General features: G+C 37.7%; 1 protein-coding gene across 4 annotated transcripts; it reads left to right on the forward strand.

The window, feature by feature from the left end:
- Positions 1–344: 344 nt before the first annotated feature.
- LOC127582403 (heterogeneous nuclear ribonucleoprotein M-like) lies at positions 345–19,470 on the forward strand. Of its 4 annotated transcripts, XM_052037601.1 has the most exons (14): positions 345–470; positions 1,017–1,217; positions 3,176–3,329; positions 3,636–3,685; positions 4,251–4,311; positions 7,694–7,810; positions 9,714–9,767; positions 10,840–10,935; positions 11,538–11,600; positions 13,198–13,326; positions 14,293–14,355; positions 15,515–15,867; positions 18,139–18,190; positions 18,862–19,470. In XM_052037601.1, the coding sequence occupies exons 1-14, from the start codon at positions 360–362 to the stop codon at positions 19,023–19,025; spliced, it is 1,668 nt and encodes a 555-aa protein (XP_051893561.1). In that variant the 5' UTR covers positions 345–359; the 3' UTR covers positions 19,026–19,470. The 4 variants fall into 4 exon arrangements, with proteins under 4 accessions (XP_051893561.1, XP_051893562.1, XP_051893563.1 ...); XM_052037602.1 differs by lacking the exon at positions 11,538–11,600; XM_052037603.1 differs by lacking the exon at positions 10,840–10,935.
- Positions 19,471–20,262: the final 792 nt, after the last annotated feature.

Consider the following 20,262-nt stretch of genomic DNA (forward strand, 5'->3'; position numbering starts at 1 on the left):
CTTCCATCCCCACAGAAAAAAACTGGTTCAACCTGCCCATCATCCCTCCCTTATCTGGTTCCAGCTACCAGCCACTGTCTCACCCTTCCCTTGCACTTCTATATACTGACTATCTTCCCTCAACAACCTCAGTCCTGATGCAGGGTCTCAACCCGAAACATTGACCATCCCTTTACCTCCATAGATGCCGTTTGACCTGCTGACTTTTTCCAGCTATTTTTTTTTGGACAGAGTCTGCTGCATAATGTATAGTTAAAGCAGTGACTGAGGCAATAACTACTGCGTTAACAAGCAATGATAAGAAAAGTAGACTAGATGTACAGTTTCAAACCAAAGTATTGTCTGGAAGGAATCATGTAATGTACATTTCTTTCAGTGTTGTGGAATTCAAAAGTGAAGAAAATATGAAGAAGGCTGTGGAGGTAATGGACAAGCAGAGTTTTAGTGGAAGGCCTCTTAAAGTAAAAGAGGTAAGAGATTTCATTGTGAAGCGGATTTAAATGGGGGAGATTTAAATGTATTAATATTGCCGGGAGAATTGACCTAGGGAAAGATGAGTTGAGAGTTTAAAAGCCAAAATTGCAGTTGTATCATTGCTGGTTCTACATTAGTTATGAAATAGTATCTATATTTGTTATCTGGTTTTTGTTGTTTTCAACACTTCCTCAAAAAGGCAAAGATTAATTCATTTCCCCTTGCCCTCCCATTCAATGTCTAATCATCTTTTCATTTTCTTTGGAGAAAAAAAAGTTACTTCTACCCAAAATGAGCCATTCTTTGGTACTTTTAACTCACTGCTTAGATTGTGATTAATCCTGTTTTTGTGCTATTTTATGTCAAAATAGTACTCCAGAAGTATATTTATTTGGCTTGATTATCAAGTTCACACATAGTAACATAACTCAAGGCCATGTTGCTTTTTTTTAAAACAGCCATGATATAAAGGGACATCAACAATCTGATTATTGTCTACCTTTTTTTTGATGAATATTGACTGTAACTTCATTTATACTTAGGATTTGGATGGTGAGCATGCAAGACGGATGATGCAGAAGTTTGGTGGCTTTGACAGGATGGGAATGGTTGGTGGAGGTGGCATTGGAGGTGGCCCTGGAATGAATATCCCACCAGCTCTCCTGAATAACCAAAATGTCCCCAGAGATGTTCTCAATGCGCTACAAACTGGCAGGCTTGGAAGCACCATCTTTATTGTTAACGTGAGTTTATAGTTACTATCAGTATCTGCCAAAGTACATTGTAGATAAGTGTAGGTGAAATGATTTTTGGAAATGCTTAGCCTTTTCATAAATGTGTACTGAAATTGTAGCAGAATTAGTTGTCCCATCTAACTGAACCACAAATGCAGTAAAATGACCAGAGAAGTAAACAACATTATTTTCAATTAAAAAATTCTAAACATAGATGTGCTAAACATGCTAAATATAGATTGTAATCAACACTTTTACAAAAAAAAGCAGCATTATAACATTTAAAAAAAATGTTGTTTGTAGTTTGAAATGTTCATGTGAAGGGATTTTTGGGAGGTCTGATTGTTAGCTAAAGTGTGATTATGGCTTCATTTGCCATTAAAAAGATCAATTACATCAGATTTAATTACGTGTAAGATTTTCCAGATTATTTTAATTGAGTTAGTTTGTGAAAGGTTGAAATGATTTCCTTTGTGGTTGTGAAGGCTATAAACAATGCTGTCTTTGGCATAATGAATCATTGACAGCAGCTTCAAAAGTTCAAAGTTTTATTACCCTACATAGAAATTTTGAAGTTGCTGTTAATTTTGAGGATTATTATTTATTGATTTGGTCTAGGTATGAAATCTGAGCCATCGGAGATAAAAAAAAATAGAAACGAGGGGGGGAAAAACTTTGTTAAAATAATGAATCATCCAAAGCCAGCCACCTCTAAATTTTAACAGATCTTATGGCAGTATATTCCCATATACTGTATAAACGGTGAAGAATTGAAAGGCAGATAGTAACACATTAGTAACTGAATATCTTGCACAGAGGTGTTGATTTTTTATTTTCAATATGCATATGTTGGAATCTAGAGAACTTTTATACTCTTGTCATGTTTGCTTTGGTCATGGCTGGAAGAATTACTTTGGCCAAATGACATTCAGGATTTATGTGGCATTTCAATATTATTGTCATTCAGACTAACCCTGTTACTTTAAATTTTCAATAAAGTGCTAGATCAGAGTTGGCTTTACAAAGTCGTACTGTGATATGGGGTGAACAGTGCATCACCTTTTAGGTTCTGCATTCTTATTCTATAATATTGAATCCTACTGAGTAAAACCTAGAATATGCCACTAATTGCTGCATTAGTTTCACTGGAGGAAAATTCTTGCTTTTCCAAATTGCATCTAGTCGTATTCAAAACGTGTACATGGCAGCACTTTGCAATCTAATTCTAATACATCCTGAAATTTCAAATGTTGGCTTAAAATTTTTAAATTACAGCACCTACCACTGAGTAAATTCACAGGATAGATGTTTTCTTATACCCCTGGTATAGATCTAATAACCTTGTCTATTCCATAAGTGGCAGTAATTGAAGACAAAAAGTTTAACTTGAGCAACACAGATAACAATATATTCTGAACAATGGGTAGTTGACAATATTTTTGACAATGTCAGCCTATTGACTGACTTATAAACATTAATTACCCCAATGGAGCATTCTTCATAAGTCATTCATTCTGATATTCCCTACACATGAACTCTTTGATCTCTGACATCTGATTATAAAACAATGTAGCTTTTAATCTCTTTCAGAGCACATTCATTGTGAGCTGGTCTGTTGTATGGGGTAGTGTATGGTACTTCTATGAAGTTCAGTTGTACACCATCTGTTTTACATTTATTTACTGTCTCGATAAACATAACTGCATTTCTGAATCATTAGATTTATCCCCTAATTAGTCTCCATTCTTCCAACTAATCTCTGATGTAAACCTTATCAAAGTCATGGTTAATCATTTTTGCCTGTTTTTTTAGTCCCTGCTTTGACTACAAAAACAACCAAAAAAAAGTTTGACTTTCACCTGTTTGTATTCACTCATGCCTGAAAACTCAAGTCTATATATGATAAATGCATTTTATATGGAATCCTTAACTCTGAGGTGTATGCTAATTTCATGATTATTTTACAGCTTGATTTCAAAGTAGGATGGAAGAAGTTGAAAGAAGTTTTCTCCATGGCAGGCACTGTAGTACGGGCTGATATTGTGGAAGACAAAGATGGGAAGAGTCGTGGAATGGGCACAGTAACCTTTGAGCGTCCAATTGAATCAGTTCAAGCTCTTTGTATCCTTCATGAAACTTTTGGTTTCAGTTGATCAAATTTGCTGTAGGATTTAATTAGAGAATTACATCATTTGAAATGATTGTAGTAACACATTCAGCTCTGCCATTTCTCGTTTCTCTATATAACAAGTCCTTACTGGGATCCAAGTTCATAAAGTCTTAATTTTAAACTAAGGAACAATTTGCTGTTACAGATGTATTTTTGTTTTAAGCAAATGATGCTTATTTTGGAAACATTTGATTGGTAAAACCAGAGTATTCTCAAGGTATATATAAAATGTTTAAGATTCCTTAATTGGTTTCCAGCAATGTTCAATGGACAGCTTTTGTTTGACAGGCCAATGCACATCAAAATGGTAAGTTGGGGTGATTGTGTGTGAAATATGAATTATCAATTATGCTTCATGCAGTACGAATGTTGAACATTTTTTGGGTTATCTTTGAAGGATTCTTCAAAAAGCCTTGTCGTTTTGAGATTTATTACTGAACTTTAAAGTATAGTTTTAAGTGGTATAATTACAATTAAGACTACTGAAATTTGGTTCCATGCTTTTTTTTCCTCCCTCCCTCCCTCCTCTAACAATGATTTGGGTTGAACTTCTTTGTGAGGACTTGATGTGGGGTCCTGGTGAGGTTTTGAATTGTGTGAAGCTTTTGCAATTAAGTTTGTCCTGGGCATGTCTGATTCCCTGTTATACTACATGGAAAGGTCAACTGCCCAATTCATGTAAATTGAGAAGCTGCCACTTTGCCCAAAAATACTTGGCTTACTGAGACCAATAGTTGTGCTCCGCAGTAGATTTTACTGAGTTGGCCAGTTCAATGTAGTTCAAGAGTTAATTGTTTTTAATTGTTTTAAGATGAATTAAATGTTTGCAAATCACCTGCTGTTACCAAAATTTAACACTTGTTTTTCTACAGGATGACAAATCCATGCCCAAGAATAACTTCTATGCTGCAGATCGTGCTCCACAACTTCCTAGTATGTATTGATATTTCTTTTGAAAGTGCACCATAACTTCCATTTCAGTGTGTCTTCAGTCACGGAAATACTAACAGAGAAAATAATAACATTATGTATAGAATTTGCAATCTTTAAACAATTTCCCCAATTAAGTGATGTTGCTGTTGGCCTAAAGCAAATAAAAATGAATAACCTGTTTCCACATTCCTCTAAAGCTTCTCCCTTCCATAATACATGTTGACAGTTTGCACTTGAATCAATCTTGGAAGTCACTTCACAGACTGATATTCCAAAATATTTTGCTTTGCTTGTTTTAAATCTGTTTAATGTTTATGGCTGCTTAATTTGGACCCTTCTATTACTGGAAGTGGACACTTCTGTATGTCTCATCCCATCTTTTATTTATTTGAAATGTCTGATGTTGCCGTCCAGTCTGCTAGTACAAGCAGGTGGAAAAACTTCCTGCATTTTAAACCCAAATCACAAAGTTGTTTGAAATTTGTTTTTATTGCAATCAGTTTTGATGCTGTAATGGGTAAATTCCTATCAAGTACATATTGTATAAGTATTTGTATAGAGAGGTAATCCTGACTAATTTTGGGGTTATTGGAGACCAAATTTAATGCCACCTCTATCATATAGAACACAGAACAATACAGCACAGTACAGGTCCTTTGGCCCACAATGTTGTGCTGTCCTACGTAAACCTACTCTATGATCAATCTAACCCTTCCCTCCTACACAGCCCATCCATAACCCTCCATTTTTCTTACATCCATGTGCCTTTCTGAGAGTCTTTTAAGTGTCCCTGTTGTATCAGCCTCTATCACCACCCCTGGCAGTGCATTCCAGGCACCCACCATTCTTTTGTTATTTTTTAAAAAAACCTACTCTGACATTCTCTTCCACCCCGCCCCCCCCCCCCCCCCCCCCCCCCCCAACTTTCCTCTTCTGATCTTAAACTAGTGTCCTCTGGTATTGGCCATTGCCATCCTGGGGAAAAGGTGTTGGCTGTCTACTCTATGCCTCTCATAATCTTGCACACCTCTATCGAGTTGCCTCTCATCCTGTGTTGCTCCAAAGAGAGAAGCCCTAGCTCGCTCAACCTTTCCTCATAGGACGTGTTCTCTAATCCAGGCAACATCCTGGTAAATCTACCCTGCACCCTCTAAAGCTTCCACATCCTTCCTATAATGAGGTGACCAGAACTGAACACAATACTAGTGCGGTTTAACCAGAGTTTTATAGAGCTGCAACATTACTTCGCAGCTCTTGAACTCAATCCCACCCCACCCCCCCCCCCCCCCCCCGACTAATGAAGGCCAGCACACCATACGCCAACTTTGAGGGATCTATGGACTTGGACCCCAATATCCTTCTGTTTCTCCACACTAAGAATCCTGCCATTAACCTTGTACTCTGCTTTCAAGTTTGATCTTCCGAAGTGCATCACTTCACACTTTTCCAGACTAAACTCCACCTGCCACTTCTCTGTCCAACTCTGCATCCTGTCTATATCTCGTCGTAACCTGCGACAACGTACTACACTATCCACAACACCTCCAACCTTATCTGCAAGCTTACCAACCCATCCTTCCACTTCTTCATCCAAGTCATTTATAAAAGTCACAAAAAGCAGGAATCCCTGTAGGACACCACTAGTTACTGACCTCCAGGCAGAATACTCTTCATCTACTACCACACTCTGCCTTCTGTGGGCAAGCCAATTCCAAATCCACACAGCCAAGTCTCCATGGATCCCGTGCCTCATGACTTTCTGGATGAGCCTACCATTGGGAACCTTGTCAAATACCTTACTAAAATCCATATACACCACATCCACTGCTCTACCTTCAATTTGTTTTGTCAAAAAAACTCAAATTATGCTCATGAGGCACGACTTGCCCCTCGCAAAGCCATGCTGACTATCCCTAATAAGACTATGCTTCTCCAAATGTTCGTAAATCCTGTCCTTATGAATTCTCTCCAATAGCTTGCCCACCACTGAAGTAAGAGTCACTGGTCTATGATTTCCAGGATTATTCCTATTACTTTTCTTCAACAAGGGAACAACATTTTGCCATCCTCCAATTCTCTGGTAACACTCCTGTGGCCAAAGTACGCAAATATCATTGTCAATGCCCCAGCAATCTCTTGTTTCCCGTGGTAACCTGGGGTATATCCTGTCTGGTCCCAGGCACTTATCTATCCTAATGCTTTTCAGAAGCCCCAACACTGCCTCTTTCTTGACCTCAATATGCTCCAGCACATATGCTTCAGTGTAGAACAGGCAAATGGCTAAGTAAAGAGCTTACTCAACAAAAGGATCTTCCTGGGTTTATAGCTTTGGTGTCTTGTGTTGTAATATTGGAGATTAAAGTTGTGCTTGTAAAATTGAAGTCTTGAAATGTAATCCTTGCACACGTTAATTCATTTCTTTTAGTGCAATAATTACAACTGACAGGAAGGTTAGTAGTGCTATAAAACAGTTTGTGATGTGATGGTTTAGACATTTAGCATTTTGATTCAAAATGACATCTCTGCAAATGTTGGGCAAAAATAGGGCTAATATCAAAGGATCTATAAAGATGAATTCTAAATGGTCTGAAAGCTTGACTAGAATATGTAAGGTTACATTCTAGCAAATACTGCAGCTTCAGGATGAAAATGTGCAGTTAAGGGCAGTAAATCAGAGGTTAAAATGAAGATCTATTGTTCCATTACAGATCTTGTCTTCTTTTCTCTCTAAAATGACCCTGTTGCACTTTGGTAATAAATGGCACTTCAATTTGGTGGATAAGAAAGAAATTAATAATGTAGTTTGATTTTCAATATTTAAATTTAAAATATTAGGATCACAGTAGTTTAAATGTTTGCCATAATTGAGCATCATATGCATGTGAAATCGGGTAAATGGAATGATTTAACTGGAGAATGCTATTGGTCATTGCAAAAGGTCTTGTACAATCACAAAATGCATTGAAAATCTCAGGTTCCAAAGTGCCTGTGTTTTTGAGTAACACAATTAGTAAATTAGCGAAAACCCATTTGGCAAAATGGATGTATTATAGTAGGTGTTCTGATTATAATGGAATTTGTAATAGGTGTTGCAGTTAATTGAAAATGCATTGATTAAACTTAAGTCAATTGCATATTTACTCTGCTATTTAAGACATGATTTTGCAAAAATTAAATAGAGGTTTTAGAATATTCTTGTGAATCATTGTAAGCAATAGAATTTGTTATCATTGCAGAATGATACCATTGTGCTGTTACAGAAGTTAGTTTTACATTGGCAGTGCTTGGATCTGATGGTTGAAGTTTCCATAAGTATGGTCAATTGTGTATATCTTACATCATGGAAAGTAAATTTATAAAACTTTTCTTTTGCCAAATATAGAAGGCCTTGGTGGGGTTGGTATGGGCCTAGGACCTGGTGGCCAGCCTCTTGACGCCAGAGATCTGAACACAGGAATGGGAAATGTTCGACCTAGGGACATGGGTCCAGGAATGGGAGGTAAGAACAGCAGTTTTAAAAGCTTGTAGAGATAATTGAAAGTAGCCCACCTTTTTTCTAAAACATGGTGATGTTGATGTTTTGAACCTCCTTATTGGTAGGAATGATTTTTTTAAATTTAGTACTTGCTAATCCAGAAAGAGTGAAGTTAAAGTTAACTTGAGCAAAGAATTGGTAATGGCAAATTGGTAATTATATGAGCATGCTTATACATATAATTGAAAGGGTGGGCCAGGAGTATCTTGTTCTGTACTGGAGATGCAGTCTCTGTACATCACCTTGGTTAGTCTTTGCTTACATGCAAGGGTCCACTGTGGAGGGAATCTGCAGACTATTTTTGAAAGAACAGTGGAAAGGTTCCCCTGATGCTGAAGCTAATCACATTCTAGGTCTCCTTGTGATCCATTTAAGTCCTTCGAACACCAATGAATCTGCACTTCCTCTCCACCATTTGCAAATATGACAGTTTATTTAGACCCTTGTGGGATAACTAATCCTCAGAGATCTATGACCATTAATAAGTAATTTAATGAGACTGCAGCAGTTTCTTTATCCATCCAAAATCCTCCTGGCGGTCCCACAGGACATGGGCTTTTCTGTAGTGTTGATTCCTTTCTAAACTGATGCATTGTGAACAATAGTGTACAGTGTTAAGAGACGAGTGATTTGTGGGGTTGTGCATTTGGTTACATTGATACCCTAGTTTATAGGGACAGTGCAAAGATGAGGGATTTGGAGGAGATGCAGCATCAAAGTTGCTGTGCTGAAGAATTGCACATCAGGACCAGTCATGTCCCTAATCACTTTCATTGTCATCTACGACATCACATTTATTCCATGCTTCACCTTCCTGTCCTATCAGATTCCATCATCAGCACTTTGTCACTTCCACCCATCACTTCCCAGCTTCTGGTACTATTACCAGTCTCCCTCCCCATCTGCTTATCAACTCCCTCACCTGGATCCACCTATTGCCTGCGAGCTCTTGGTCTACCCCTTTCCGCCAACTTTTTATGCTAGCTATCTCCCTGCTATCTTTCAGTCCAGGTGAAGGGTCTCAACCTAAAATGTCAATTGTCTATTTATCTCCATTGATGCTGCTTGCAGAGTTCCTCCTTTTTGTGTGTTGCTCCAGATTCCAGCATCTGCAATCTTTTGTTTCCATCTTCCATTGTCTATCTGACACGTAGTGCATATCTCGTCATAAGTAATAGATTGAATATAATTTAATCAGCTACTTCCAGTCAGCAAAAGTAACAATCTGTCAAAAGAAACACTAAGCAGTGACTACTTGCTATTAACGTGCTTGTTGGCACTCAATTTGGACTCTGCCAGAATACTCTGACATGCATGGATTAAGCTGTATGCTGGAAAAATAGTTAAGTGGCATGATATGGTTACATTAACAACAAAGTTATATCAAAATCCAATCCATATGACTAGAAGGGAAGGTGAGGGCTTCTGATCAGTACATTTAAAAAAAAATTATCAGATATTCCTAAGAGCCTCTAGTACCTAGATGTGGAAAAGATTGAAGTTGTTCACTACCCATCTATCAGTACTTTGCGAGCAGTGTACTTGAATACCAGATTTTGTACTCTAGCTCTTTTAATAATAATTACTCTATTTGTTTGAATTTGTCTAAAAATATAGCCTTGGATATATACTAAGTTTTCTTTTTAGGATGCCAGAGATAGCAACAAAGCCAAATCCGAAGCTTTATTATTAATCTGCTTATGCAATCAAGTGTCAGGGAATTGTATATTTGTATTTCACATTTGTTACAGGTTTCTGTTTGGGGCAGTCTTTTTGTTGTATAATCTTTAATGTATAGTGTAAGAAGTAGGCTTTGAAAAATACTTATTTTTAATTGGTGATTAGAATTTTTCTATTTTCTTGACAGGCATGGGAATGGATGGAATGGGATTTGGAGGAATGAACCGGATGGGAGGAGGCGGTAAGTGTTGGAGAATGTGCTGTTGGGTTTTATACTTCATTACTGGTACATTGGCTGATACTGCATTTGGTTCCTTGCACCAGAGGATTAAATTAGTTTGTGATCTGGAAATCTGAAAGGGTTAGCTTAAGTCCATACTTCAGTCATTTTAAACAACCTGAGATTGATGTACATTGTTTTGTCATCAATAGCACCCAATTTATACTGCTAATCAAAGCTGCCACTGGAGGCAATTTAAACGTCAATTATATACAGAGCTCCTGTCACAGCAGTTGATTTATTTCAAGATATTGTGTAAACTTTTTAATCAATTACTCCATGTTTTATGACATCCTTTGCAAGATGCAAAAGCCATTTGAAACCAGATTCTAACATTTAAATAGAAATATTGTGCAATGCATTTTCAATCTCTAATTTTAACACTTAGAATTTGGGTATTTGTGACTTTAAGGAATAACTATTGTTCTTTAGCTTTTTTCTTGGCCCTGTATTCTGAATACTGTGGTGGCCTCTATTGCTATTTTTTTCTGTTGTGTTTATACATCTTAATAGATGCTCTTTGTTTATTTTGGATTGTTGATCAGTCAAGAGTCCCATTTGTATTTTGTTATACAGCTGATCTGATAACCTTAAGCAAATAAATCACAAGCTGTTGGAATTTGTATCCATTGGAAGTAAATTGGGTGCAATTTGTGTTTTTTTTTAAAACAAAGTTAGTTTGATTCTCATCTTTTCTGTAGTTAAGGCAGTGGAAGTGCTAAGGGAGATATTGTTTGGAGTTGCAGTCCTGCTCTGAATTTATTTAGTTATAATCCATTGCCTATGTGCAATATTGAAATTTGTATAAAATATTTCAATTGGTATTTTCTATCCACAAATTTGAATTTTTCATGATATTTGGCTTGTATTAGGAAAACTGAGTAAACTTTCAGCATATCTGTTTTTGTTGCCAGTATGATGTTTGTAGGCCTACAGTGAACAATGGTATGGGTGGCCTACTGTTTGCTAAATTATTATGGCTGTATAATCCAAAATCTAAAAAAAAACCTTAAAATTTGGCACTAACTTTCAGGCATGGATGGTCCATATGGTGGTGGCGGAGGTGGGATGGACAGGATGGATAACATGGGGAGATTTGGTCCAGGAATGAACATGGGGAGAATGGGAGGTAAGAATTTTAGTGTATTAATTTGAATTTTGAGCGAAGTAAAGTTCCTTTCTACTTAGCTCTGCTTGGGCAGTAAGGATGATGATGTGCCTCACTAAGACTGAGAGAAGAGATGCTATTTTGCCTTATACCTATTAATGCTTCAAAGTGGCACAGCAGATACTTGGCAGCAGGGCCCTGTCCATCCTGATGCTTTGGGGAAGATTTTTTTTCAGAATCCTTTCTGCAGATTTTGAAGCTTGCCTTCAGGTTATAGGAGAGTAAGTATAGGATATGATGACTAATTACAATTGAAAGATGTCTGATGTGAACAGAATTACCACTAGTTGTTTTAACTCATCCTTGGCTTTGAGTGGGGCTTCTAGAAGTAGTATTTATTCATGAGCCAGAGCTCTAGTGTGTAGCCTTGACCAGCATTCAAATAGGATTCTCACTGGAGATTGCCATTAGACTCCAGACCAGCTGAACATGAGGCTCTTTAACAGTGAATAGCTCCACCTTGGGCTGAGAGATATGGAAAAGTTCGGACTCTTGCCCATAATATAGATTTGAATATTTTGAATAAGCCTCCAATACACATCTTCATGTAACTTTCTGCCCAGGATCAGGAGGAATGGATGATTACAGAGGAGCTGGTGGAGGAGGAATGGGTGGTGGCATGGGAGGTAAGTTCAAATGGGCTACAAAATACGTAACGTGAATATACATTTATAGATAACTTCACAGACCTGGGCTTAGCAGACAAACACTTGAGGCTAGAAGTTAGCCTGGTACAATTGACCTCTATCTTCATTGACATCTTTATTTAGATGACTGACAGGCACACTTTATTCATTTGTGAAGTTACCTCCAGCTAAGAACAGAAGTTAAATGTGGATCTGGAAGAAACCAGGTGTATTAATCTTAGTGAGCCCACATTTCGTGTGCAAGTTTGTGAAAGTTCTTTTTATTAAATCATTGTAATAAAGAATGTAATCTAAGAGCTGCATCAAATATTGCATAGTTTACTGTAAGTTCCCTACTTTCAAAACTTGTATGAGATGTGTAGTTTTGATACAGTTTCTTCTATACTTAGTCTTTATTATATGAAAGTTATTTGACGTGGGGCGGTGTGCAGCACAGCTGGGTATGCACAAATCTTTTGAGTACTTCTGGCTTTGAATTGGGAATCTGATCAAGTTTGGGGACACTAACCTTCACTAATTAAGCAAGTATTGCTGCCTCAGCTGAGATCAGCTAGTTCTCCACAGATCTTTGACTCGTGTACATTAAAACTCTGATCAGGCACACATGGGACTTTGGTGCTGGACTGGAAGATTTTCCAGATTATTGGATGTTATTCATATTAATTCCCCAAGAGACTTTAAATTTGTTTTTTAAATCAAATGTTTACACAGTATTATGTTACACAGTATTATAAATTCTCTAGTGAACTTAGTAAGTCTTAGGTGAGCACAGGGACCAGAGAGATTTGGGTGAACGTCTGAAACATGGTGAGCCAGATCCTAAGCCGGCGGGATTTCTGAATGATTGGATAATGGTTTATGGGAGTTTTGCTGCACTTGCTGAATTGGCTAGGCTTTATTGGGAAGCTCCCAAAATCTAATGCAAACTTGGCAAATAAACTAGATTATTTGCAAATAAACTAAATAAACTCTTATACATGTTTGTTAATGACTTGTGTACCGAGATGAATTTTATATATGAAAGGACATTGAGGCTTGGGTGTGTATGTAAAAGAACCTTTTAAAATGCAAATCTGTGTACACTTGTAGATGAATATAACTGAAGGGGCTAAGTAGGATAACATTGCTGGAGCTGTAAAGGGAATTTCATAAAATTATAAAATATTGGTGGTTTCTGGGTATGTAACAAGAAAAATTGATACTAGAGTGTATTAGAAGGATACTGATGATGACATCAGTGTATTTGGCTTTTAGCCTGGATACAATGTTGAATGAAATTAAGTTTGTATATGGAATGCAGATCTCCTGACCTGTTTTGGTTACTAGAAAGCACTGGGGTTGGAATAAAAACATAATACTGGAAACACACAGGAGGTCAGGCAATGTAATCAGCAGGGTCATCAACCTGAAACATTAACTGTCTCCTTAGACAAGTGCTGCCTGTGTGCTTCCAGCATTTTCTGTTTTTGTTTCAGATTTCCAGCATCTGCAGTTCTTTTGATTTCCAGCACTGAGTTTGACGCTTCAAAAATGGGTACCTGTTCACGTCATTGCCTTTTTATTTTGCTTGTTGTAGACATGTACCAAGGAGGAATGTATGGGCCTGGCAGTGGAGGAGGAATGGGTGGCAGTGGCTTTGAGCGAGATTTTGGCAGAAATGATATGGGAATGTCTCGTGGATATGGCGATTCATTTGGAGGAATGGGTAAGTTTGAGAAGTTGTCATTTGCAAAACAATGCAGATATTTTAATATGGTTCCATTTTTATATTTATGCAACATTGTGTTCTATTGTATCAGCTGATTTTGAAAATCTAGCCCAAAAATTATAAGGTGTTTTCTTATAAGACTAACTCTCGCCGTTAATCACTCTTATTCCTTAATTGCATACATGCAAATTGCTGGTGGAAGGATGATTGGTTCATAGTTTAAGTAATGCTTTATTTAAAATATCCTTAATGTGGCATCACTTTTTTAATGCACTCATCCAACATTCTCGCCTATAATTTCTGCCATTGTACTGTTCTGACCCATAATGTAATTAATGTTTGATTTCTGGAAACTCTAGTCTGAGATTTTACTGACTTATTTTACTCATAAGTGAGCTTAGGTCACTTAAATAGAGATGCTCAGCTTCAACTGATTCTGTGCAAGTCATGTCTAATGCACAAGTTGTGCAGTTTTATTTTTATTTTTAAATATCTAAGCAACTTGTACTTAATTTGTGACTCCTGCTTAGATTCCCAACTTTGGATGTACTGATTTGTGTTTGCTTCTCTGATAAATTTAAGCACTGCAATTTGTTTAGCTACAGGAAATACCACGTCAGCTGTGTCGCACCCTCTCCTTCAATCCACAAGCTTCCATGGTGATAGCAATTGGGAATAGCCTCTGGGATTTGGCATCTCTAATTTGGATGTTACTGGAATTGTAATATTCTACCTTTTCAGGCTAAGGATTAAACTCTAATTTCCTGATTCATACTTGAATCAGAAATCATCTTAACCATGAAGGTTAAAATTATTTAGACAGTTGTAGGTCAAGGTAAATTTAAGGGGTGTTCCCAACCTGTAAGATGTGCAGACTTGGAACTGTAAATGGGTTCCTAGACTAGCACTTAAATGTTGGGAGAATAATGTACTTTAATTCTAATTTGCACATAATCTATTTAGCTGGCGGAATGAGCGCTGGTGGTGGAATGGCTGCTGGTACACCAGGCATGGCATCTGGAATGGGTAAGAACATTTGTGTAATATGTTGGTTGAGGTTTTAAGATCCAAATTTGCTAAGCAGGTTTGATCACCTTTTTGTTTTAATGTTAGAATTGCAAATATCAAGTGATAATGGAGTACATTTAGAAAATGAGGTGTACAATAGCTTTGGAACTGCAGTTTGAGAAATAAGTGAGCTGTTTCATTACTGTACAAGTCTGAGTGTTCTCCTGGCTTCTATTGAGCTAAGGAACATGTTAACTTCTGCTAAAAGAAACCTTGAATTGAAGTAACTTGGATGCCTGCAGCAGGTCAGGATAATAATTGAAATCGCATAGGAGTTTTTACTTGAACTATGCAGTTATCATTTTAGACAGGTGGTTATGCATTTCTGCAGACAGTTGGAGAGGTCAGCTTGGGTGCAGAATTAAAACTTCACCCCATTCCTGACCTGCACTAATTCCATTTATGTAAAGTTTTACCAGACTGGACCATTGCCAAGAACCCTCATCCAATACTGTGAGCCCACTTGACCAAGCATTGTGGTGATGCTGCCTGCCCCTGCCCATGTATCTAACTTTTAAAACTTGTGTCCATGATCTATAACCATTAGTTTCTTTCTAAAGAGCCCAGCAATTTTCAGTCTAAGGACACAAATTTTCTCAAGTTGAGTCAACTTGAACTTGATGAGCTGACTGTAACACATTAGGCTTGGCTAATGTAGCCAGGCTCCAAATTGCAGTAATATCTATGCATTAGTTAAATATTACTATTATTTCTGTTTGGGTATATAGTTTGTTTTGGATTTATCTGCTAGACCTTTGCAGGAATTAGTGATCTCATCACACCCTTGTGAAATAAAGCAAGAATTTGCATAATGAAATGTCAGATCATTAATTGTCTTGCGGACATGTGATGACCCTGCTATTTGGGTATCTCAGTTTTGAGTGTCATACTTGTAACTATATGCTTCTGCCACTTGGTGGAGCTTCAGGCTCCAAAAAGTGAAGTTTTCCATACTAAAACCAGCAGTATCACTTGGACAACTTCATCCTGACCATTTAAGATAATTTTGAAAGTTAGAAAGTGATATACTTGCCCTTGTGTTAAAACTGAGCACAGATACCTATGCCCAAATTGTTTCATTAAATTTTACCTTGTTAAAATACTTATCCTTTCTTAGGTATTGGAATGGGTGCAATGAATAAAATGGGTGGAGGTATTGGCATGGATAACATGGATCGCATGGGACCTGGAATGGATCGTGCTGGTCTGGGAATGGACAGGATTGGATCCAATATGCCTTCTGGGATGACATCAAATATTGACCGCATGGGAGCTGGAATGGAGTGGATGGGTCAAAGTACCGATAGAATGGGTGGCGGTATGGATCGCATGGGTACTGGAATGGGTGGAGGTTTTGACAAATCCACAGATATGGATCGTAATCGTTTCAGTGGGAACTATGGAGGATCCATGGGCAGTGCTACAGGAAATCTTAATTCAAGAAGAATCTGTCAAATATTTGTTCGAAATGTGAGTATTTGATTTTTTAAAATGCTGAAGGTAATAAGTAATGGTAAAGAGAAGTTGGATTGGAAAGCTGTAAGCTGCTTTGTGAAAGTAGAGAAGGCAGAAGAAAAATGAAGATTTCAGTTGGGAATCATTTTAAAAAGTTGACTGAGGTGTAAACTAACCTATGTTTCCTTTTCTAATATTAATCTGTTGACATCAGTCTTTTTTTACTTGAGTATGAGTAGTAGTTTCTGTAAACTGCTGAGAAAACATTTCTGTTAGTAATCTTATTCCCTTTCTTTAAATGGTTCCTCATTTTGGGGCATTATTTTGGTACTGGTGCTAATTTTGCTCCCATGTTATGACTGGTTCATATCCCATGGGTTTCAACTCTATCCAGCCTCACTAGGGAGTCTTTTTGAAAGCCCATTTGAAAGGTCATACACCAGTAACTATTGTATGGTTTTCATCAAAGCTCTGAAGTTAAACATTCTCTCCCCTTTAAACCAGTGCTCTGTTTATTGGTTTATATTTGTCTAAGTACGTGTTTAATTTTCTCTCAGTATCTAAAACTGTTTGGAAACTACCCCTCTTCTCTCTCCCCCCCCCCCCCCCCCCCCACTGCCATGAAATTAAATTAGTGACCTGTATTTGTGCTAGGCTAATCCTTCCATTTTTGAGCAGAGGTACAAAATGGGAAATCCTCTGGTCCAGTGATCAGTATTATTCAAGTGGGGACCACTTGGGTGCTCTCACATTGCACATTCTTACCTATTCATGAGTGTACACAGAGGCTTGAACAAGTACCTTTTTTGTGACTGCCTTCCTCCTCACTTCCTACCCTACTGTTGCTCTCCCAATACTTGCAGTACTCCCTGACCCTGGACACCCTTCACTTCCACCTCCACCTCACTTTCTTGCTCTCTGATCTCCTCCCCTCGGCACACCTGCCTGTATTCCCAGTCACAATTTGGTCCCTGGCTCTCAGCCCCATGTTCTCAGCCATGCTCTGGCTCATGTATGTATACATGTGGCCCTGTTTTCAACATTTCATCCATATTCTTTGTTCCATTCCCAGCCACGCTGGAGCTACACATTTGTCTCTGCCTAACGAAGCTCTGGCTGTGCACCTGTCCATGCTCCTGACTGCCTCAGAGCTGTGCTTGGGGTCAATAGGGCTGCCACCAATTGACTTATGGGCCTCGCAGTGAAGAACACTTCTTCTTTGGTACTATTCCTGTATCTAGGGGAATTAGAAGATGGTGGCCCAAGGTTTTTATCCTTTGCTGCCATCCCTGAGCAACTGATGATGCATTCCCTTGAGACCACCTTGCATATCACTTTTACATACTGCCAATCATTTAAGTATCTGCCCCTTGACTGAGATCCATGCAACTTTATTGTGGCTTAGGTGAAGTCCTCTGGCAAACACCAGTGCAAAAGACTCATTTGGTATTTAAAATGTGCCTTTAACTCTGTCAGTATATCTCCCTTCAATACATCAATCCCAACCATACCTGCTGAAGACGCTTGGATTCCCTGTTAGCTCTTAGTCTACTTTTGTATTTAATCTTTTGCTTGCTTCATTTCCCTGTGCTTGTATTTTGCTCTATATGATTATCAAGCAGAGGGCTATCAGATGCCCCTTTTTTGTTGTATTTTATTCTTTTAACTCCTTCCATTGAATTCTGGCTGATTCTTTGTTGGAATGTATCTTGACTGTAAGTGAATTATTTCCCCTTTAAATATAGGCTTTGACTCTAGTTTATCCATGTTGGAGCCCCCTCAAATCCACTGAAATTGACCAGTGAAGTATTTTTTGCAGATTGCTTTGTCCTTATTGTAGAATTTGGATTAGTTACAGGTATGTCTCTGAAATGCTGCTTAGTTTTGACCTTCATTTGAACCTCAATTCAGAACTGTCTCCTTTTGTAGTGTAGGATCAAGAAGGTTCTCCTAAATGCTTCAGAATTTTCTCCCCTTCTATCTTTAACACAATCACTGCCCATTCAGTTTCATGGTAATTACGGCCTTCAATTATCACAGCTCTGATTCTTGTATGTCTCAATAATTTTCTTAAATCTTCTCCCATCTCCTTCCAATTGTAAAGTGGAACCAAGATTGTAGAGTGCATATAAAGTGAGCAATTCTGGTAAATGTCTGAGTTGGGACCTTTTTCCAAAGTTTTGTTCATTGTGGAAGTTTTGAAGGGCAAGCCGTAAAAACCATTACCTATACAAACTGTCATTTATTTTTCTTCCCCTCTTTAATTATTACTTTTATTTTTTTCAGCTCCCATATGACATCACCTGGCAAATGCTGAAAGACAAATTCAGTGAATTTGGTAAGTTCATATTTTTAACTAAAAATGCAATTTCTTTATGGAAAGTAACTTAATTGAATCACCCTTTTAAATCCACCCTCAGCTCTGAACTTTTTTTGGTGATAAACTTGGAGATGGTGATTGGGGATCAAATTGCTGGTTAAGGAGACTTGAAGTACTTTTCATCCTCTGGTTTATTGGAGGGTATTCCATTTGTCAGGATTGGTTGTGATACTTGATCTAAAATCTTTTGGTAAGAAACTGTCAAAGTTGTACCTATTGTTTGCTTGATTCAGTTGATTGCACCACTCCAGAATTTGAGAAACTTCCTTCGTTGTTAAATTGTCGTTCTGTTTATAGTGTTAATGTTGACATGGTAGTCATGAAATGAGCAAGAAATTCCCTATTTTAAATTCCAACATCTGTCAACCAAAAATCATCAAAAAAATTATTCATAGTCCTCTTTGCAGGATCTGGATGTGTTTATGATGGCTGCCATATGAATCTATATAAAGATGTTTTCTGCACTTCAGTCAGTAATTTGCAAGGAAGAACCTTGACATTGAATTTTGTGGCTGGGTTTTTCTTTAATTTATACGTGGCTTTACAGAAGGTTTCTGTATAAAGTAACATTATTGTTCCTGGAGTTACTATCTTGTTCCTTATGTCTTGTGTGTTATTTCTAAATATAGGATATGTACATTATGCAGACATTAAGATGGAAAACGGCAAGTCCAAGGGCTGTGGAGTGGTTCGCTTTGAGAGTCCAGATTCTGCAGAACGTGCCTGTAGGATGATGAATGGAATCCGACTTTATGGCCGAGAAATTGATGTTCGACTTGATAGAAATGTCTAAGATCCATTTTTAGTAGAATTTTAAGAAAGACCAAACAGTAAAACTGTCCTTTTTAGTGTTTTTTTTGTTCCATTCATTAAAACAAAATTGAATGGACAGTTTAACAATGTGCACATTGCATTTTGTTTTTATTTAGTAAAAAAAATACACATTTGCTTCTGTATTAGTGATTCAATAAATGTGATTTGAGGAAATTTTGAGTTTTGTGATTACATTTTAGTACAAATTTAATGTAGGAGTTCCTGTTAAGTACATTGTAGTGGCTAATGAGTGTATATTTTGAACTGCATCACATTTAATCTTTGCACTTATAGAAGTCTCATTCTGCATTTAAATTTGTACAGCACATCATAATTCTATTTATGGTGTCTGAAATCTACAGCTTTTGGCATTGATTATAGGATTTATGGATCTTTGAATAAATTCTGTTCAGCTACATCTTGTATGACATGAGTGACATCTGTATTTTATTTCACTTTAAAATTTGGTAGATGGGGAGGACCCCTGGCTTTGTGTTTTGAGAGGGATTACTTTGTTCAGTTTTCCTTTTCACTTGTAGGTGTTTTAAGATTAACTTTCCAAAATATTTCAACATTCCCAAATAATCAGATTGGCTGCAGGGAAAGGGATACATTCTTCCACAATAATCTTTCACAATTGGCACTGATAGAGTTGCAGGGTCAAAATCCTGGAATTAAACCCAAAAGCAGTGTGGGATCACATTCAACAGAATGACTGCAGTGGTCCCAAAAAGCAGTGGCTCACCACTATCTTCTGGACAGTAAGTTGGAAAGGGCAACAATTGCTAGCTTTGCCCAAAGTGCTCACCTCATGCAGCCTTCACACCAGGCTATTCATTGCTGTGGGAATGCAGGTTCCTTTCATAGCAGTGCTGTTGGTAATTCACCGCTCTGTGTATATTGTGATTTCTTTTAGTGCTGATTCTATTGGTGCTGGCATTGCTGGGAACATTCCTGAGTGCTAAATGATGACCAATGTTTTTACTAATTTAATGAATAGAAAAAAATGGCAGAAACAGTATCTGTGGAGAGAGGAACAGAGTTGTGTTGATCATTTACCATAAAGACCTATCTTTGTTTTCCCTGCCCCCCACAAAATAGAAGTCTCATCTTCGTGCTTAAATCCCTGGAGAGAAAAGAGACTGCAGATACTGGGATCTGGAGCAAAAAAAAGACTGCTGGAGGAGATCACTGGGTCGGGCAATATCTGTTGTGTG

The sequence above is a fragment of the Pristis pectinata genome, chromosome 24 (genome assembly GCF_009764475.1).
Source record: "Pristis pectinata isolate sPriPec2 chromosome 24, sPriPec2.1.pri, whole genome shotgun sequence".
Classification (NCBI taxonomy): domain Eukaryota; kingdom Metazoa; phylum Chordata; class Chondrichthyes; order Rhinopristiformes; family Pristidae; genus Pristis; species Pristis pectinata.